General features: G+C 36.4%; 2 protein-coding genes across 5 annotated transcripts; both read left to right on the forward strand.

Annotated features, from left to right (window-relative positions):
• The first annotated feature begins 1,662 nt into the window (after positions 1-1,662).
• LOC132053396 (potassium transporter 2) lies at positions 1,663-9,609 on the forward strand. 4 transcript variants are annotated; one of them, XM_059445418.1, is made up of 10 exons: positions 1,663-1,773; positions 2,136-2,268; positions 2,427-2,658; positions 2,743-2,988; positions 3,065-3,118; positions 4,608-4,868; positions 6,216-6,268; positions 6,367-6,484; positions 7,716-7,970; positions 8,362-9,609. In XM_059445418.1, exons 2-10 carry the CDS (start codon positions 2,215-2,217, stop codon positions 9,474-9,476), a joined length of 2,388 nt encoding a protein of 795 aa, XP_059301401.1. In that variant the 5' UTR covers positions 1,663-1,773; positions 2,136-2,214; the 3' UTR covers positions 9,477-9,609. The 4 variants fall into 4 exon arrangements, with proteins under 4 accessions (XP_059301401.1, XP_059301416.1, XP_059301407.1 ...); XM_059445433.1 differs by having other exon boundaries at positions 1,761-1,896; XM_059445424.1 differs by lacking the exon at positions 1,663-1,773 and adding an exon at positions 1,931-2,063.
• Positions 9,610-11,329: 1,720 nt separating this feature from the next.
• On the forward strand, positions 11,330-12,491 carry LOC132029642 (uncharacterized). Its single transcript, XM_059418938.1, has 3 exons — positions 11,330-11,753; positions 11,985-12,048; positions 12,167-12,491. Exons 1-3 carry the CDS (start codon positions 11,445-11,447, stop codon positions 12,334-12,336), a joined length of 543 nt encoding a protein of 180 aa, XP_059274921.1. The 5' UTR covers positions 11,330-11,444; the 3' UTR covers positions 12,337-12,491.
• The last annotated feature ends 7,657 nt before the right edge of the window (positions 12,492-20,148 follow it).

Raw genomic sequence — 20,148 nt, forward strand, 5'->3', positions numbered from 1 at the left:
CTTGGAACACGGTCCAGTTTTTTTTTTTTTTTTTTTGTTACATCTAAACATTCTCAAATTTCTTCATTTCCTAGTTATCCCACTTATGTAAGTGCCAAAATTCTCAATTCTTACTTGCTGGCACTGCACATTCTCCCCAAAATAAACCTTACAAAGACACCCTGAATATAATGTTGGTTTTCTTTAAATGAAATGACACTCACTACACTCCTCTTTTCCACCCAACTTTCAAACACTCTGGCGTTTTTCCACTATTGTATTTTCTTTTTTATAACTGCTTTCATTTCACTTTAGATGAGGGTCTCAATTCTTTCTTAATGTTTTTGTTCAAATACTGTGGCCTTTATTCTATCACTATCAGGAAGCAGCTTTCCCTTAGTGGGGTAGTGGTAAAAATGATTCTTGAATGTATATCTGTCTAGATCTGTCACAGATAATAGTTGTAACTTTTTTATGGACAAGTCCAAGAAGATAAAGTGTCAGAATATGGAGAGCTATAATCTATTTTTGCAGTTATGGGATCTGGTAGGTTAGGTTTACCTATGCAGCTGAGTATAATTGATGGTGCAAGCAAAAGAATAGTACTATTCCAAATTACTAAATTTGTTAGTAGCTGTTAAACCAGCTTAACATTTGAATAAAGTTATTAAGTTGGGTTTCCAAATTAAGTTTTAGTCAGTTTCATTTTCAGTTAAAGGATGAAAAAGGAATATTGAGGGAGTAGCTTTTACACGTTGTGATGAAAAAAGATAGGTAAGTGTTGAAATCGTGAGCAAATGGTAGAGGAAAAATGGGGTCCATGTTGTGATCACGTGCATTTGCCTCCTCTTAAAGTAGAATTACTTTTATAGTCTTGTTCTTTTCACCTTACCTCTCACTGAGATTTATCCCCATTTTTGCTCTTGCTGTGTTTTAGAGGCCAAAATCATTTCTGGTAAGTTTTTCATACTTTTATGGGTGTGTTTTGTGTGACGGAAAATGATTTCTAAGAAAATATTTTCTCGGAAAATCAGTGAAGAAAATATTCTTTCGGAAAATCAGTGACTTTCCTACTCATTTTCTTGCGTTTGGTACACAAGTTAAAAAATGTATTTGCATTTATTCAAAGCAAAACACTACGAGGTTTTTGAATTCGGGGCAACTTCTGGTGGTTGGGTAGGGGGTAGTTGGGGTGAGGGTGGGTGACTAGAGTGGGGGTGGGTGGAGATGCGTTGATGTGTTTTTATTGCTCCGAAAATGTTTCCCTGAAGTTTTTAAGAAAAATGTTTTTCAAGATATTTAGTACAACTAAACAAGGGAAAAAAGGAAGAGATTTTCCGACATACGAAACACAACCTTAGTGAAAGCTCTAATTCTTTTTGCCATATCAAGATGTGTTTTTTCTTTGTTAATTTCATCAATGTTATGATTAATGAAATCTCTCTTTTTTCCTGTTAAAGAAAATAACCTTTTTTAAATCATTTCTTGTCAAATATAGATGGCGCCACTTAGGAGTCGTGTAGGTGGGGGGAGTTTGGCAAACTAAATATATCACTGTAGTAGTATTTTGTAGTATAGTACTTATTATCTTTAGTGACCTGTAAATTTGTACATATATATATTGAGTAGTGGGGTAAGGGTGGGGGGTGGGGACCGAGGCGGGGGTTGGGGGGGGAACTTATGGTCCTTACAATAGCCTTAATTTACGTGGGCTCAACTTTGGTGTGATTGATTTGATAATGCAACTGCCGTTGAGTCATGTGCTTTTGGTTTTCCTTAATCACACACACACTTGTATGTTTTCTTGTTTTCTTCTTCCTCTTTATACTGTGCTAATCAAAATTGCAACTGTTAAATACATAGTCTAGCTGTAGCTTTTTGGTTGAATGTAACCATTTCTTTCAGAGGTAACAGAAAGTGAGTTCTTGGTTTCCTTTTATTCTTTGTTAACTATAATAAGAAAGAAATACAGAAGCTTATGAGTTTCCATGGTGTTTCACTTTTCTTGTTCTATTGCATTGTGCACAATGTATTATGCTGCTAGGTGAAGCCATTAACTGCCTAAGTGGGAGTACTTTATTTGGGTCAGTGCCAATTAGGTGCTATATTGCAATATTGCCTGAACATATGAGTGAATCTTTCATTTTTTTTTCCAGGGTTATCACATGATAAAAAAATTATATTTCAAGTGAGGATATCTTATCTCTTTGTCAGCATTCAGCAACTTAGTACAAAATGCTTCCAAGGAGAATGGATGTCGACTATGGCAAGTGTTGGGACACTTCAAAGGTGTGTATATGTCTTTGTTCTTCAATCTGCTGAAGTTTCAAAACCATTACAGCTTAACCCTACAGTTTTTGGACAGTATTGAAGCTTGTATCATATTGATGAATTAAAGCCTTAATTTTTCTAATTTTCTTTGTTCCCTTTATATTTGTCCATTATAGAAGTCTTGGAAGAGTACATTGATTCTGGCATACCAAAGTCTTGGGGTAGTGTATGGGGATCTCAGTATTTCCCCTCTTTATGTCTACAAGAGCACATTTGCAGAAGACATTCATCATTCAGAGACCAATGAAGAGATTTTTGGCGTTCTTTCATTTGTTTTTTGGACTTTAACACTAGTTCCTTTATTCAAATATGTCTTTATCGTACTTCGAGCTGATGACAATGGAGAGGGTATGTGCCACAAGTCACAAATATATCCTTGGTATTCAGTCTCGTTATTTGGTCGTTAGACTGACTTTGACGATTCTGGTGCAGGTGGTACTTTTGCTCTCTATTCCTTAATATGCAGGCATGCCAAAGTAAGCCTTCTTCCTAACAGACAAGTTTCGGATGAAGCTCTTTCTACCTACAAACTTGAGCACCCTCCCGAAACGAAGAACAGCTCGAGGGTGAAATTGCTTCTTGAGAAGCACAAATCCTTGCACACTGCTTTGCTAATCTTAGTGCTTCTTGGAACTTGTATGGTGATTGGAGATGGGCTGCTTACTCCAGTCATATCTGGTAGGTTGTTTTGCATCAAATTCATGTTCTCTAGAATTATTGTAGATGCTGACATGAAATCTTCTTCCACTTGCAGTTTTCTCTGCGGTTTCTGGCCTTGAGTTATCAATGTCTCGGGATCACCATCAATGTAAGCCGCTTTGTGTACTAAATGAAATTATTTCCTGAAAGCTGAAATGTGTTTGTTCTTGAACCCTGCCATTTTGTGATCAATTACCCTTTGAAAGTCACATCAAAGAAATTGAGGTTTTTTAATCAGTATGTGTTCCTGTCTTTTTGAATATCCTTATCTTAGTACAAAATCAAAAGTATGGAGAGATCGATTGTGTTAATATAAAATAAAGCATTTAAGCAAAACTATGAGATGTTATCCAGCAGAAGCTCCACAATCCGCCAGATTTGTGGTGTCAATTCTCTTACTTAACAAAGAGGAACTCAATCTGGTTCTTGTCAGACAAAATGTTTCTGTTCAGTCTCAGTCAATCATGGATAAGGATGGAGGTCTTCTAACCATCAATTCATCACGGTTCATCTTCTCCTTGCCCTTTTCTAGCTTTCACAGTAATAACCAAATTTGGTTGAGTAAACTTCCCCTGTGGTCAATGCGCAGACCTTACAAATTTAAGGGCTGGTAAACTAGAGGAAATGGCAATAGAGGACTCACTATTATTCTATTATAATCTGGTGGTTGATAACAGGCAGAACGCATAGAGTAGAGAGAGAGAGAGAGAGAGAGAGAGAGAGAGAGAGAGAAGAAAATCATAAAATATATGCTTTATATGGTTACAACTGAATCCCTATTAGTATTTACTATCTACATATTAAAGGGAAAGATATAATTGCTGTAACATCAGAGTACTCACTCGTCTGGAAATGTCTTACTTCTTGAATAGCAATTACTCTGTCAAACTTTGTTTTTGCTTCTGACCAGGCAAAGAATATCATAGTACCATTTAACCGAAAAAGAGGAAATATTGTCACTTCCAAAAAGTATTATGACCAATATCTACATGTCTTTCAAGTTTCAAGGCAGAGAATCTCATAGTACCACAATTGCTATCACCTGTCAACTTTACCAAAGTCAATGATTCTTTCAACTAAAAGGAATATGTTGTTTCTCTCTGGGTACCTTAAATGAAAAACATGTGAAGTCTTGAGAACCCAATGTTGGAATCAAACACCATAGAGAGTGCAACAATTTCTGTTTTCTACAAGGATTTTCCTCCTAAAGTACACAAGGTAATAGATCTTATGAGGCAGTGTTCTTTTTCAGACGTTCTGGGTTATATATGGTACTTAATCAAAACTAGATATTAGAGCACACAAGAAGTGGAGTTCATTGTCCACATCTTTTATTTTTGAGTGATGAGTTGCAACAAGAAATTCACCTGGAGTGAATTGATCAGCCAACAATGTTGTCCTCTTATATTTCTTGCTGGTGTGTACTTAATGGATGGGATGCAGGAAACAACAAAAGAGATTTGACATTAATATCTTTTCTGCTTTCTTCCTTACTTCTTCTAGATGTATCTGCTGTATAAGTGTTCATCACTACAAATCTTTACAGAAGCTATTGTTAAACTTTGATTCCATATTACATCCAAGTTTTGCTTATGCAGATGCAGTGATTCCAATAACTTGCTTCATATTAGTCTGCCTATTCGCATTACAACATTATGGCACACATCGAGTTGGTTTTGTTTTTGCACCCATTGTGATGACCTGGTTACTCTGCATTAGTGCTCTTGGGTTGTACAACATTATCCACTGGAATCCGCAAGTTTATAAAGCTCTTTCCCCCTATTACATGGTAAAATTCCTAAAGAAAACAAGAAAAGGAGGATGGATGTCTTTGGGGGGAATTCTGCTGTGCATAACTGGTAATATGTCTTCTTATACTTCGTTTTTTTGTATTAGTGTGGTCATAAGCTATGGTTTTTTGGTATATGTTCTGAAGTCCAATATGCAGCTTTTATATAAATCAGGTGCTGCCATCTGGAACAATCTGAAAGTGATGCTATTCTACTTTGCTTTATGTGGGTTTACCTGTTCATATGTCAGACGCCTGTTCTCTACTATCTAAAAGCATGTCAATTGGCAAATATAAGGTCCAATTTGTTGTAGCACATGATCTATGGTTCTAGGATTTGTTGAAGTATATTTTAGTAAAAATTGACATGAAATAAGTTAACATACGTCATCAACCTGGACTTGATAATAGCATGAGAACACTTGGTTGGTAAATGCATATATGTGAATCAGGACTAAACAGATGAAGCATCTATTCAGTCCAGGTTCATATAATACAATTAGCCAATAGCTTAAATGTATTACTCTCTCTTTCATAAAATGGTTCTGTGTCTTCCCTTTCCAAGAGCCAAAGAAAGTTATCTTTGAGAATTTTAATTGTATTCTTTCATCACTTTAACATGGAAAAGGTTGCAACTTTTTTCTCTTTCATAGTTTCAAAATGTCTCAAAGTTTTTTTTTTTTTTTTTCCCTTTATAAAAAAATGAGTTATTCTATATCAGTGTTATCAAAAGCGAAAAGCGCAAAAAAACTCTTAGGTCAGCTGGGGCTTTAAGCGCAAAGCACAAATAAAGCGTGGGCTTTAATGAAAAAAGGCGCAATGGTACAAAGTACAAATATATATATATGTTTAGTCGAAGACTAATAATAATAAGCATGAATAACAAATATATGAACAAAGAAATTGTAAAAATATTATGATAAAGTGAAATATCAATTATCTTGTGTCATCTCTTCAAGAGAGGCTCATTGGCAAGGAATAGTATGTCTTAGAGCCTTGATGATGACACTGAAGCGCACATAAAGCGAGGCGAAGCGCTCAACATGTTTTGAGCCTCGCCTCAGGGCTTAAGCGCGCTTTAAGCACGCCTTTGACAACACTGTTCTATATCCGATATAGCTCTGAAGATTGGTCAAATTGACGAAAAGAAACAAACAAATTGTGAAGCGGAGAAAATTGTATTTTGATGTAATGTATGACCTGATACTTCATAGTTTTTTTTATATTCATCGTTGTCCACCTTTGGGTCATGCTTTGGTAAGTATTTGAAACTTAAATGTGAAGGAAATATATCTAGACTTGGTTAGGCTATAATCATGGTATCAACAGTGTACTATATAAAACATAGTGATGAACTGCAAAAAAGCTCCAGTGTTTCATTAATGAATGTTGAACTGTTTTATTTACCGTATCACAGGTTCCGAAGCAATGTTTGCTGATCTTGGGCACTTCTCCTATGCTGCAATTCAAGTAAACTCCATGAACCAAGTTTTTTGTCCTTCTAATGTTTACAGCAATAGACTGTATTTAATCTCAAATGACATCTCTAATTCTTTATCCTGCCTCAGATTGCATTCACCTTTCTGGTTTATCCAGCTCTAATTTTGGCATATATGGGTCAAGCAGCTTTCTTATCAAGGCATCACCACACCATTCACAAGATCGGTTTCTATGTATCAGTTCCAGGTATCATTTTCCATTCAATCAGCTGGTAGATGAAACAATATTAAACAAGTTCATGTGGTGCGAAGGCATGCATAATTAGATTTGATATGGGGCAACCAATCTAGTTTTAACTTAGATACTATTGCTGCTCTGCTTTCAATTCCTAGCTTTGCGTTTTAGGGTAACATCCAAACCTGATAAATGCTTGTTACTGTTGGAGTTTGAGCTATCATTTTAAGCAATTCAGTTGATAAATTTGTGTACGTCTCTTTTCAAGACACAAAAGTAGTTAATTTCTACCCTTTTTTTACTTGGCATTTAACTAGACATTAAGTTGAAGATAGATATTTGACATTTATAATATGCTCATCCACAATAAACACAAAAAAAATTGTCATGTATAATATGATAGTGATTGTGGAAGAAAAATATTACAGTAAATTTTTGGTTGAGAAGTGGCAGAGAAAACATCTTTAAGATTTGATAGTTAAATGAATTTGAATTGTTGGAAGTTCTTGAAGTCGTATAGAATAATATTACCCGTTAAATGTTCAAACGTTTTGTGATATCCTAAAATGGAAGTTTGTTGGGACTGGGGGAGTAAAAATTTTACATTCAAAATAGAATGATATCAGTTTGTAGAGATGTCTACTACAATTCATACAATCCTAAATTACATTCCCGACGCCTGAATCCCCATTAGTGCAGCAATTAGCAATCTTGAGCTTGAAGTCGACAATTGCTCTAGAATGTGAGAATTTCTTTGACGGCAGAAATTGCAACCATGCCAATTGATATCCTTGGCAATGTATTATTTAACTTAGGGCCCTTTAACTTATTCAAGTCCTTCCTGATGTAACTATTTGTGTATGAAATAGAAACCTGAATGACCTGACGTCTAAAGTTGATATTTTTTTGGGGGGACTGTTATTCAGCTGTTGCATTGAGATATCTGAACTGGACTAGTGCTTACTTGTGAAGGCCATGGACTATGGAAATGATTTTTCTAAAGTACAAGCCAATTCTGGCCTATCCTCAATCAATTCGTGGGTGTTGTCATAGTATTTACTTCATTGATGCGTTGTATGGGATAGGGCCTATATAACTACTAGTAGTTAATAATTGGCTGCATGAACATAAGCTGGTTTTGTAGAACAAGCTTCTTGATCATATTTATCAATTTTCATTTAATTTCCATGCACATTTTTCAGTGACTTATTCCTTCTCTTTTTTAAATCTAATTGCAATGTAGATTGCGTGAGATGGCCAGTTTTAGTAATAGCAATTCTGGCTTCTGTTGTGGGAAGTCAGGCAATCATCAGCGGGACATTCTCAATTATCAACCAGAGTCAATCCCTTGGTTGCTTCCCAAGAGTAAAGGTTGTTCACACCAATGCCAAGATGCATGGCCAGATATACATTCCCGAGATCAATTGGATACTCATGATTCTTTGTGTTGCTGTGACTATTGGATTCAGAGACACAAAGCACATGGGAAATGCTTCAGGTACTTGTGACCAACCATTCTTTCTCCATGCCGGGCATCAAATACTGTCTACTGTCAGTCATTTCCAAAGCCTTTTACAGTTCTGATTAACTTCTTAGATGTGGCTTATTGTGTGATCTTCAAAATCTCCTCCTTACGATGTTTCCTTTGCTCTATGCTATAGAAAGATGTTTCATATCCGTAGCTTTCTTACGAGACAATTCATTGCTTGCTGTTTTATAGTGACTAAATCAGTTTTTTCCTTCTTGTCAACCTAAACAGCTCATTCCTTTTTGTTTTCTTTTTTCTATTCATCTCTTTTCCCTCTTCTCTTTATGAATAAAGCTGTACTGTACTTGCTACTTCAGTGTATATGTTAAGGCGTCACAGTTTCATCCTTTATGAATTGCAGGACTAGCAGTGATGGCGGTGATGCTGGTGACCACTTGCCTTACTTCATTAGTTATCATCCTCTGCTGGAACAAGCCTCCAATCCTGGCCCTTGGATTTCTCCTTCTGTTTGGGTCTATTGAGTTACTCTACTTCTCAGCCTCTGTCATTAAGTTTCTTGAGGGCGCTTGGCTTCCAATCCTGCTTGCACTGTTTTTGGTTACTGTCATGTTTGTTTGGCACTACGCCACAGTTAAAAAGTACGAATATGATCTCCACAATAAGGTTTCATTAGAATGGCTGCTGGCACTAGGTCCAAGCTTGGGCATTGCTCGAGTCCCTGGCATCGGCCTCGTCTTCACTGATTTGACTTCTGGGATTCCTGCCAACTTCTCACGTTTTGTTACCAACCTCCCAGCCTACCACCGGATACTTGTTTTCGTCTGTGTGAAATCCGTGCCTGTCCCTTTTGTGCCCCCAGCTGAGAGATACCTCGTAGGCCGTGTTGGTCCTGCAGCTCATCGTTCCTATAGATGCATTGTCCGTTATGGTTACCGTGACGTTCACCAGGATGTCGACTCCTTTGAATCTGAACTTGTCAGTAGGCTGGCTGATTTCATCCGGTATGATTGGTACAAGGTCAATGGAATCATCGACATGTGCAACGAGGATGACAGCTCACGGTCCGGTGCATCATCCGGAGAATGCAGACTGACCGTTATAGGAACTCTAGATTTGTCAGGTACACCAGCTTTTGAGCTGGAGGAAAATGTGCAACCTGCAAGCGTGTCTGTCGGGTTCCCTACCGTTGAAAGTGTGACGGATGTGATAGAGATGCAACCTGTGGAAAGAAGAGTGAGATTCGCCATAGATAACGAGTCGGAAGTGGATTCACGAGGCGGAATGGATGCTCAGCTGCAGGAGGAGCTAGAAGATTTGTATGCAGCACAACAAGCGGGGACAGCATTTGTATTAGGACATTCACATGTGAAAGCAAAACAAGGATCATCAGTGTTGAAGAGATTGGCTATCAATTATGGTTATAATTTCCTAAGGAGGAACTGCAGGGGTGCAGATGTGTCCCTAAAGGTTCCTCCAGCATCCCTTCTTGAAGTTGGCATGGTCTACATTGTGTAAGTTTGTAATAGCATCTCACTTTACTCCTGTAGCTTTGTATCTTATTAGGATGTTCTTATTTAGTAAGGTAAACGTAATTATGCAGATTACTGAAGTTAATCATTTTGATCTCTTATCTATTTAAATTTTGATGTACCATTCTTGAAATGGAATAACAGAGAGGAAAAAAACAGACCAAATATAATTAAAAATCTCTGTTGCTTCATTCTCCAAAAGAAATGTTATATCATTAAGTAAACAACTTATATTTTCATTTATAACGATGGTATTCAAAGAAAGCTTGTGCACATTTCAATCACTTGCTATACAGACATAAAGTAACTATATTAACAAGAATTAAGTAGAAGGGAAAAATATACCTATTGTCGCTATTGGCATGATTTGAATTGTGGATTTGTGGTTATTAAGATTGTTAGGGCTCGTTTGGTTGGAAACAACTTATCCCGGGATGATAACTTAGTTATCCCGGGATTGGTTATTCCGCCCTTAAGGTGGGATAAAATAAGGCTACAATCTGGATTAGTTATTCTGGATTTTTATTCCAACCAAACATGGGATAAGGAGGCACTAAAATTTTATCTCATTTTATTTTTGCTTATCCTTCACACCAAATGACCCCTTATTCTTCACGTAATAATTGTTTCCGTTGTTAAATAGAAATGAGGTGCTAAATATTTTAGACCCGTTGAATGGCACGTGATTCTTATTCCTTAATGCTCCATCATTCTCAATTTGTCCGTCGTGTTTCTAAAATTAGTTGTCGTTTTAGAGTTCAAGACAAAATCAATTATTTTTTCACATTTACCCCCTTAGGGGTCGTTTGGTCGGAAATAATTATCCCGGGATTACTTATCCTGGAATTAGTTATTCCACCCTCCCACAGGAATAAAATAACACTACAATCTCAAGATAACTAATCTCGGGATTAGTATACCTCTATTAGTTATACCGCGATTTTATCCCTTTTTATTGTGGAGTGCCCTTCAAATGCACTGGTGTTTAATTTTTGCCTTCTGCTTAAAACTCCTAGGTTCCGGGTTCGAACCCCCGCTCAGTCAAAAATTTAAAAAAAATTCGCCAGGTTGAACTTGGATTCGCAAGGCAGAGTTTCACAGGCAAAACTCTGCCTTAAGGCGAAATTTTGTCTTCAAAACTCTGGCTGCGATTTATCCGAAGGTAAAATTACCGCAAAGACTAACTTTGGCCCGAATAGGCCTAAGTTTGCTATAAAACTCTGCGTTACGATTTTTTTTTTTTATTATTGGATTGAGCCGGGGTTCGAACCCCAAATCTCATGTTATTAGGCGAAGGACAAAAATTAAAGATCACCAATTTGAGGGGGCAAAAATTAAAGACCACCCCAAAATGTGGGCATTCCTGCGAATTGCCCTTTTTATCCCAATAAAACGTGAGATAAACTCATCTCAAATTTAATTCCGGGATTATTTATCCCTTATTCCTCGTATCAAACGAGTCCTTAGTAGTTATTGTTCTTGAAGACTACAAAAATAGTTAAAACTCCCTCCTAATTAATGTTTGTTAAAGAACATGTAAAAGAGAATCACATAATTTGAGACTGATGGAGTAATAATTATAGGATGAATCTTGGACAATTAATAAGAGAAACAAAATTCATATACCACATGAAAGGCAAAGGGTCAAATATTCTTGCAACTTGTAAGGGGCCACGGAGCTCCCTTTGTGGGAGGATGGTGGATATATTATTGAGGAAGATTGCAAATTTTAATACTTATAATCTTAATTTAAGTTGTCAGCCAAAAGCCACGTCATATGTTATGAACCACCAGTTATCTGACTGGCCCTGCATTTTCTATTCTCAAAGCCTAAAATAACTATGCCACAAAACAAAATTTCTCAGCCTTAAATTTCCCTCCCATAGAACAATATAAAACTGCATCTTGAAAGTGGTACAAGTAATTAAGCCTCAATTCATAAAAGAAAGAAGCAATGGGACTTAGAGCTATTCCCTTTACACCTTCTCACAATGGTCTTATGCCTAACTATTTGAGTGGTTCAGAAAATTTGCCTAGACACAGTATAATTCCTAGCAGTAGAACCTCAAAACTAGTACTAGCAGTTTCACCAAAGGCAAAGAAAGAGGATACAGAAGAACCTAAGGAGAAGAAGAAGCAATCTTTGTTTTCAAGTGTAACAGAAGCTCTGGATTTTTCCCAAGTTAGATCAGCAAAAGACGCTGAGCTTCTCGATGAAGCTCGAGAAAAAACACAATCTGGAGAGAGGATGTCCCGAGAACAGGTCATTTTTAATCATGTGTATAATGACATTGTAAAAGATTTACACTATTAGGTCACTTAAAAGATAACTACAGGTAACTGTTCATAAAAGTTGAATTAGTAACCTGGCAAATAAAGCATGTTATCTGCGACAATATTGTAAGTGTATATAACTTAACACTTTTGCTTAGCAGTGTTAATCAAGTTGTATTACTTGTTTACTTATAAAGACCTCTTAATGATCTCTTTGTAGTATGGAGCTTTGAGAAGGAAGATTGGTGGAACATACAAAGATTTCTTCAAGTCCTATGTGGAAGGTAATTATACTCTTAACTAATTACCTAACTTTTAGTACCCATGTTATGTAATTTGTGGCTTAATTAGCATGCAATTAACCACTCTTTTTTTTTCTTTTTTTTTTTAATTAACAAACAGTGGATGGGCAATACGTGGAGGAGGGATGGGTAGATAAGACGTGCAAGGTATGCAAGAAGGATACGAGAGGAGAAGCAAGGCAAGTCGATAATTTTGGACGATATGCACACGTAGCTTGTCTTGAGAAATCCAAATCTGGAAATTTTTTCACCAACCTCTTCTCAAGATGAATTTTGTCATCTAGGACCTCTCAGCATACTAATTCATATTTTGTTTGTATCGTTTAGCTCGTGGATACCTCTTATGAACTCATAAAAGTTCAGGAATATGAATATTACAATGTCCTTTGTTGAAATTTTCAATATATCATCCTAATTTTGTAGTATACTCTCCTTCAAACTGGAAACAATACAATCTTTTCTAAAAAGCAAACTAGGAGAATCATTCTGACTCGAGTATATATGAATGTTGGTTTAAGCCTCTTGGACGTGGTAACATGTTTGGAGCTAATTATATAGAGTACTATACTAGTATCAATCTGACTCAAAAGTCTGACCGGATTCAAATGCTAAGCAAAAACACTGTCAGATTCTTCCAATTTGTCTTAAGTCTTGATGAACAGAATTACCTAATACATATACTAGTGAAAGGGTGCACACAATCTGACTAGAACACTATTGTTAAAAAAGATCATCTACAGGAGGAGTGTTTACTAAACTAAGAATCAGACTAATATGACATGGAACTCTTCAAGAATGTAGAGAGAGTGCTGATTACTGAAGCATCTATTATGCACTCAAATTGATGTTTATCTTGCTAGAAAATTACCAAAAATAAAGAACAATAGCTAGAATTACCAACCATGTAAAAGCTCGGTCCTTAAGTCATAAGGAACAGAAAGAAGACTTATTTGCTGATGAATCAGTTTCAAGTGATCTCCCCTTTTAAGCTGAGATTGCTTGCCACTGCTTGAGAGTCATCACACAGTTCACTAATGAGGTAATATAAAACTCCAATCTCGAGAAGGAGAAGGAACTCATCATGATTCCTGAAGCAGACTAACAACATAAAATCTAAGATAACATTATTCAAAGACAGAAAACTATTAAACTTATTAGCTGTGCAATAATTTGGGATAGTTAATTTGAGTCTTACCGACAACTATCGATGAGGACACTAAGGCAATAAGTTCCAATGCTCTCTTGCTCTTCTAGAATTTCTTCCACAGATTTTGCAGCAGAAATTGTGGAAGAACACAACTCTATTGACTCCAAGGTATAAATTTCCCCAATGTTTTTGGGGATTTACTCCAGGTTGTAGCAGTTTCTCAGAACTAGGCGTTGCAGCTTTGGGAAGTTAACACTGCCAGCTTCCCAGTGCTTCAGTTTTGCTCCATCGATTAGGAGGAACTTAAGTTCATTGAAAATTTCTTCATCATTTAATCTCCTTACATCACTGTGAAATCCATAATATTTAATTTTAAGCTCTTCGAGGTTGGGTAGCATTGCAATATTTGCCAAGTCTTCTCATGGTTACAAAGTAGATTTTAAAGTCAGCCTCTTGAGAGATGTAAGCAACACAAAGTTACTTGGTATTCCGGAAAGGTTCACTTGGCCTCCACGAATTTTCAGCTACTTAAGATTTGGAATAGCAGAAAACAATCCAGAAGTAGCACAACCGGACAAACATAAATAGGAAAGTCCCTCCGGGAATTACTACCTTGAAACCAGACTTTACCTCTCCTGCCAGTATGAAACCTTTAAAACTCACGTGAATATGCCTTAAATGTTTCATTCGCTAAATTGTCTCAGGTACTAAAGTTGAAGGTTTACCTCCTTGGTGACAAAAAATTAAGGTCTGAAGATTATAAAGCTCTGACACCGAACTGTGAAGATCATCATAATAGCTGAACTCATCGTATCTGAGATGTACTAATGTTGTTACCTCAAGTGGGAAAACTTGAAACGTAAAATCAAGGATTGCCAACACCCTTAGTAGTTTGGAGCGCTCCAGAAAAAGAAGCCGACTTAATCCACCAAAGAAGTGCATAGTTCGGGTGAGACAGCTGGATGATATCTTCCAGCAATCAGCATCATCAATGTGTGAACGGAAACTGTAGCGATGAGCGCGAAGCTTCTTTCCTGAAGGATTAGTGGTTTCACTAGTAACATGAAAGAACTTTCAAGTCGCGAACTAGATCATGGACACCTCGTGTTCTCACCTCACCATTCCATCCCCTATGTCTGACCTTTAACAGATTCCTGCTAAAAAGGTCCTCCCAACGATCTCTTCCCACTTCTTCCGATACAAAGCCAATGTCTCAGTTTTAACCTCTTAGTCTTCCGGAAAGACTCCCATATAAAGAAAACATGGTTTAAGATGATTAGGTAAGTAATTGTAACTCATAGCAAGCACTGTTGGGATAAAACGGCCCAAAGATACTCTTAACATGATGTGATATTGTCCGCTTTGGGCCAAGCCCTCACGGTTTTCCCCAAAAGGCCTCACATCATTAAGAGTATCCAACTCCTTATAAGTAGCTCTTTTTTCTTTCCAGCTACCAATGTGGTACTTTGTTCGCACACCCAACAAGTACTCCTATACATTTATCATCTGATCCATTAGCAACAACTTTACTTACAATTTTTGGCGACATCTTCCCTACTTTGTCGTGTTCTAGCAATTTTAGAGAGATGCCCTGCAACCACGAGAAGAGCTAAAGGTAGTCCTTGACATTTTTGTGCTACTTTCTTCCCGATATCCTCTAGTTCAGGAAGACAAACCTGTTGTTCCCCAAACACCTTGTCATGAAGTAATTCCCAACTTTCATCCATAATCAGGAGTCTCATCTCATGAGGAGTAATGTCAGGGTCAGCATGTGTAGCTACATTTTTTAGCCTGCTAATCAAAATAATTCGACTTCCATTGTTGTCTTCGGGAAATATTCTTGTCATAAGATCCCAAACATCCTTGCTCCAAATATCATCCATGACAACAAGATACCTGGCCATTTAATTTTTTATACATCATACCCATCAATTGATCATCGGTCTCTTCTTTGATCTTGTTTGTTAACTGAGAAAGACATGAAACAACACCGTACAACAAATCTCTAATCCGATATTCTTGAGATACTGTCACCCAAACATGGATATCAAAACGATACCTAATTTCGAGATCATCATATGCCTTTTTAGCAAGAGTCGTTTTGCCAATCCACCCCATTCCCAAAATGGGGATAATTTCTCGACTAGGCGTTGGCCTTTTTAGTCTTCTTGTAATTCTCATGAAGTCATCCTCAAGACCTACAGCAATATTTTCAGGATTCAGTTTTGCCGCATATCTAGATGAATGACCAAGCAAGGATTCTCCTTCATCACCACAGCCTTGTAAGTTTATCTGTACTAAAACTACTTTCCATCATGTTCCTCTTCACAGCATCAATCTTTTCTACAAACGGGAGCAACGTTTTGCATAGACCTGGCTTGCCAATTGAATTCTTGAAGAGCCATCCAGCTGATTAATTTCATAGATGTTTAATTCAATCACATCCTCTGCCTCATTCACTAAACTTTTAATATCACTCTCCAACTCGTTAACCTTTTCACGACCTTGACTTCTCTTGCTGGTGTTCGCAAGAAAGTTCTGGAAATATTCAAGACTATCAAGGAGAGAGACCACCATTTTTCGTCTTTCATCACTTATCAAATGTGGCTTTCGCTGCAAGAGTTGCTCCAACGTTTGTGCGAGAGAAATCATAGCAACATAAGCCATCTCTCCCACCAACTGTAGGTCGAAAAACTGCTTTGCAAAATTACACTTCTCTGCTTATTGGTTTCTTAGATCAAAGGCAAAATTGTAGTAGTTTATCTATATCGAGAACTGGAAACGCAAGAATACAAGAGTTTGGCGCCTCAAATAATTACCAAGAACAACCATATGGTGGTTGAATTTATTGAAACAAAGATCATGAAATGTTAGATGCATGCAGGGGCGGAGCTTATCAAATGCACTATATATATACTGCGAATTTTTTTTATTCATGTACAAATATTATTTTTGCATCCCCTTAACAAATGGAGATTGTGGATCACTGGATAAGGCGCCTGTGAATGAGCCCGCAGTCGCGGGTTCGATTCTCGGCAATGACACATTTTTTTACCTTTTTCATCAGTCCCTTAAAAAAAAAAAAAAAAACGAGTCACTTTATTTATTATTATTAAAAAAAACGTGGGCCATTTGGGATATAGAATCCCTAAATTCAAAAGTGTTAACATTGTTCATTTGTTCTACTTCTACTGTCTACTGCGCCTCCTCTCTGTCAAGCCCATGGCTTCCAATTCTAAGGTATTTCTTTTTTTTCCCTCCTTTTTTTTAACCATACTCAAAATCACAATAAATCCATTATTGCTTCTTGTTAGTTGTTAATCAACTCAAAATGGTTGACCCGTTTTTTTCCATCCATGAACCCCAAGCCTTGATTGTTTTAATTTTTAAATGTTGTTTGTTTGCAAAATTGGTCTTCTAGATATTTATTTTTAGATAATAAAAGAATCAAAGTGTAGATTTTTATTTAGTAAATAGTAATCAATTCCCTTTTATGTGTGTTGGATTGTGGTTAAGTTGTTTTCTTGCTTATTGAGACATTTGGTAGATTTTTTGAAATGGGATATGCTTAAGGAGTTAAGGTTACTAATTGTTTTTTGTTGTATTGCTATATACAAGATTGAGTTTTTATTCTCACAGTTAGATGTTCTTAAATAGGCTTTATTTTATTGGCTTTTAAGATTGACATTGTGTCTTTAATTCTAACTAATTTTTTTATTATAATTCAGTCTCAAAAGTCAGTGAAAATTATTTTACAAGAACAACCATCTAGAAAAAGATGTGTTTACTAGGATCTCTAATGATGTTATTATAAAAACATTTATTGAAAACATAAGATCAATGAGAATTGTGTTTGTTTTAGAACCCCCTTATCAAATATTGCCCCTGGATGCATGGTTCCAACACGAGATACAATAAAACACCAATTGCTTTAAGAATTTTTAAGAAATCTTCAGCAGTACCATAGAGAGAGATTCATTGTTTCAACAGTTTCAGCATGAATACAAGATGGGATTCGATAGTGTTAGAACAAGCCATCAATTTTAGGATTGGTAAACTTTGAAGCTAGTAGATGCATTATTGTACTAAAGTTGACATGACAACAAGAAAACAATTCTGCAAATTTATAATATTTAGACAAAGAATTATCAAATGTCACAAGTAATCCTCGAAAGGGCAAGACGGACAACTCAAATTTGAATTAAATAATGAGTCATTATATAACTCGTTCAACTCAAAATCATTTTTTTTGTTTTGTTAATATTTGTTTACTTTGTCACACCAAATGAAAAGGAATGAAGTACTATAAATCTCACTCTCCTACATAACATAACATAACAGATCTGATCAATTGATCGACTTTGATTTGTTGTTTTTAATTCGTCAATTAAATTATTGATAAACAATAAAATGGTGTTGGGAATTCAAGGGTGCTATACAATAAGTTGTGGGCTTATCAAGTCATTAAGGAAAATACAAGTTGACAAAAAACAGTTTAAAATTGAGCGAAGTTGCAATAGTTGGATTGTTACAAGAGAGGTTTTCTTCTGAGTGTGTGTGTGTTAGTCTTGACAAAATTACATATTCAGTGCAAATTGTAAATTTGTATACATTGATATCATTTTTAATCTTCATAATTTGTTTGTTGTCCTCAACTAAGAAGGATTTTTTTTTACTTAAAAATCTGTGTTGCTTCTTTATTTTCATATCTCTAAGCAACCCACCTTATTCTCTCCATTAATTGGCAGCTGTAAGCATGCTTGTTTACTCCAATGAGAGCAAATAAACAATGGAGAAACTTCAGAAATATACAATTTGCTCATTTACATTGCAAAAAAAATAGCCTAAAATTTATATTGCAAAGCTTTAGCCCAAAACATTTTTATACAGTGTTATACACTTATATACAACAGACAGATACAATATGTATATAGGTATTTGAAGGTGTATAATGTGTAGGTATATACACTAAAAAAATATAATTATGCACGAAAATACGCACGTATACATATTTATACAATATTGTATAAGTTAGTAGGTATAAAACATAGATCTGAACTGATTACATTATGTATATGGGTGTATAAACATGTATAATATGGTATAAGAGGTGTGTATACACCCACATACGATATTATACACTATTATACACGCACTGCCCCTGCACCTACCAGTTTCTCCCCCTCCGGCGACTCCGTTGGCGCGACCCGAGATTTCTCGCCGGAACTCATCTTCGGAGCTCCGTCGTGCAACAACCACAACTCCGCTGCCGCTCCTCCATCTCCGGCCAAACAACTTGGACCAAACCCAACACTACAATAAAAAGAGTAATTTGCGGAGGTTGAAAATTGCAATTTGTGGGGGTTTTACCCTCCGCTAATTGCTTGAGGAGGCTAAAACTCCCGCGAATTGCAACTTTCAGCCTCCGCAAATTACCCATTTTTTTTTGTAGTGCAATGCCACCAGTGGTTCTCGTTCGCTGTCAATAGTTGTTTGTCAGTGACGTAGTGATGGTTGGAGGTTGCGAGAGAGAGAGCGTGAGAGAGAGAGAGAGAGAGAGAGAGAGAGAGAGAGAGAGAGAGAGAGAGAGAGAGAGAGAGAGAGAGAGACAGACAGAGACAGCGAGAGAGAGAGAGGGGGGGAGGAGAGTGGGTTATTATTTGTAAGATTTGAAAATTTGGGTCAATTTTGGTAATATTGTTACCCTAATTATTATAGAGTGTAATTGTCTCATAAACCATTGGTGCTTTTTAAACTAGGTAAGCACTGTCTATCACAAGAAAATATAAAAGAAAATCTTACAATAACAATTATGTCTCGATCTCAAGCAAGTCAAGGTTGGCTATATAAATCCCCACTAACCTTGCCGCTCCACTTAAGCTCATCTTAGATTCCTATCTTGTGCCTAATTGAGCATGTTCCAATGGTATCTGTATATAATGAAGATTTGTCATAAATTAACTAATTTACGCTGACCGACAATTATAGCAAGCTTAGGTAGAGATACTAAACAAATCATGAATCAAATGAAAATGGATGGGAGTATTTTTATATACCTACTCATCTTTTTCCTAGGTTTTTTTGAAGGCTATAAATCATTGATAATATTTTGATGGCAAAAAAAATGATTAAATGATAAAAATGGCTAAGTAACAAGAGCCTTTTTATCTTTTGAGTTTGTTCCTATAATTCTCCCATTCTCTTATAAGTCAACAAATGACAAGTGGTGTCCCCAAAAGTGTTTGGTTTTGAATTTTTTTCCCTGCTTAATAAAATTTTTAAAAAATGACCTTAACATGAAAATATATGCTGGAAAGAACTTTTGTTTCCCATTAAGCATAAGTTCTACCTTTGGTCAATAAGGCGGAACTTATGGTCAATTGAATAGGTTCACTGTCTTGAAATAACTTAATTTCTGCATTATAGGCAAAACTAATTTACATCTACAACTTATGCCTAATGGGCAACAAAAATTTGCCTAGCTAATTTTCTGAAGCAGAGGCTAGTCTTTAAAAAGATTTATTAAGCGGGACCGAAAAATCAAGAACACCCCTTATGGAGGCCATTTGTGAAAGTAGAAGTATGTCAGGTTGGGCTGGAGTACAGAATGGTCCCAATCCAAAACATTTTTTTGCGCGGAGTGCCCTTCTTTTGGGGTGGTCTTTAAATTTCCCTCATATTTGAAATGTTTAAATTTTGCCCATTGTATTTTGTGGGTTCACAGGGTTCGAACCACGCGCGCTAAATCGAATTTAAAAAAAAAATTCGCAAGGCGGTTTAAATTTCGCTATGCCGCCAACAGCATACACTTGTTAAGGAATTACACATTTTATGCGGACCGTGATACCATGCCTTATGGGCGAGACTTGGCATAAGTATGCGGGTCCGATAACTTTGATAATTCCTTCACAAAGTTATGCGGTGCGGGCATACTT

Source organism: Lycium ferocissimum, chromosome 1 (genome assembly GCF_029784015.1).
Source record: "Lycium ferocissimum isolate CSIRO_LF1 chromosome 1, AGI_CSIRO_Lferr_CH_V1, whole genome shotgun sequence".
Lineage (NCBI taxonomy): Eukaryota > Viridiplantae > Streptophyta > Magnoliopsida > Solanales > Solanaceae > Lycium > Lycium ferocissimum.

What these genes read in the sequence shown, in the direction of transcription:
- LOC132053396 (XM_059445418.1), top strand. Translation starts at nt 2,215, where the DNA reads ATGCTTCCAAGGAGAATGGATGTCGACTATGGCAAGTGTTGGGACACT. An exon ending in TCTCCTATGCTGCAATTCAA is followed by an intron (nt 6,269 to 6,366) that starts GTAAACTCCATG and finishes ATCCTGCCTCAG; the next exon opens with ATTGCATTCACCTTTCTGGT. An exon ending in TTTCTATGTATCAGTTCCAG is followed by an intron (nt 6,485 to 7,715) that starts GTATCATTTTCC and finishes ATTGCAATGTAG; the next exon opens with ATTGCGTGAGATGGCCAGTT.
- LOC132029642 (XM_059418938.1), top strand. Translation starts at nt 11,445, where the DNA reads ATGGGACTTAGAGCTATTCCCTTTACACCTTCTCACAATGGTCTTATG. An exon ending in AGAGGATGTCCCGAGAACAG is followed by an intron (nt 11,754 to 11,984) that starts GTCATTTTTAAT and finishes ATCTCTTTGTAG; the next exon opens with TATGGAGCTTTGAGAAGGAA. An exon ending in CTTCAAGTCCTATGTGGAAG is followed by an intron (nt 12,049 to 12,166) that starts GTAATTATACTC and finishes ATTAACAAACAG; the next exon opens with TGGATGGGCAATACGTGGAG.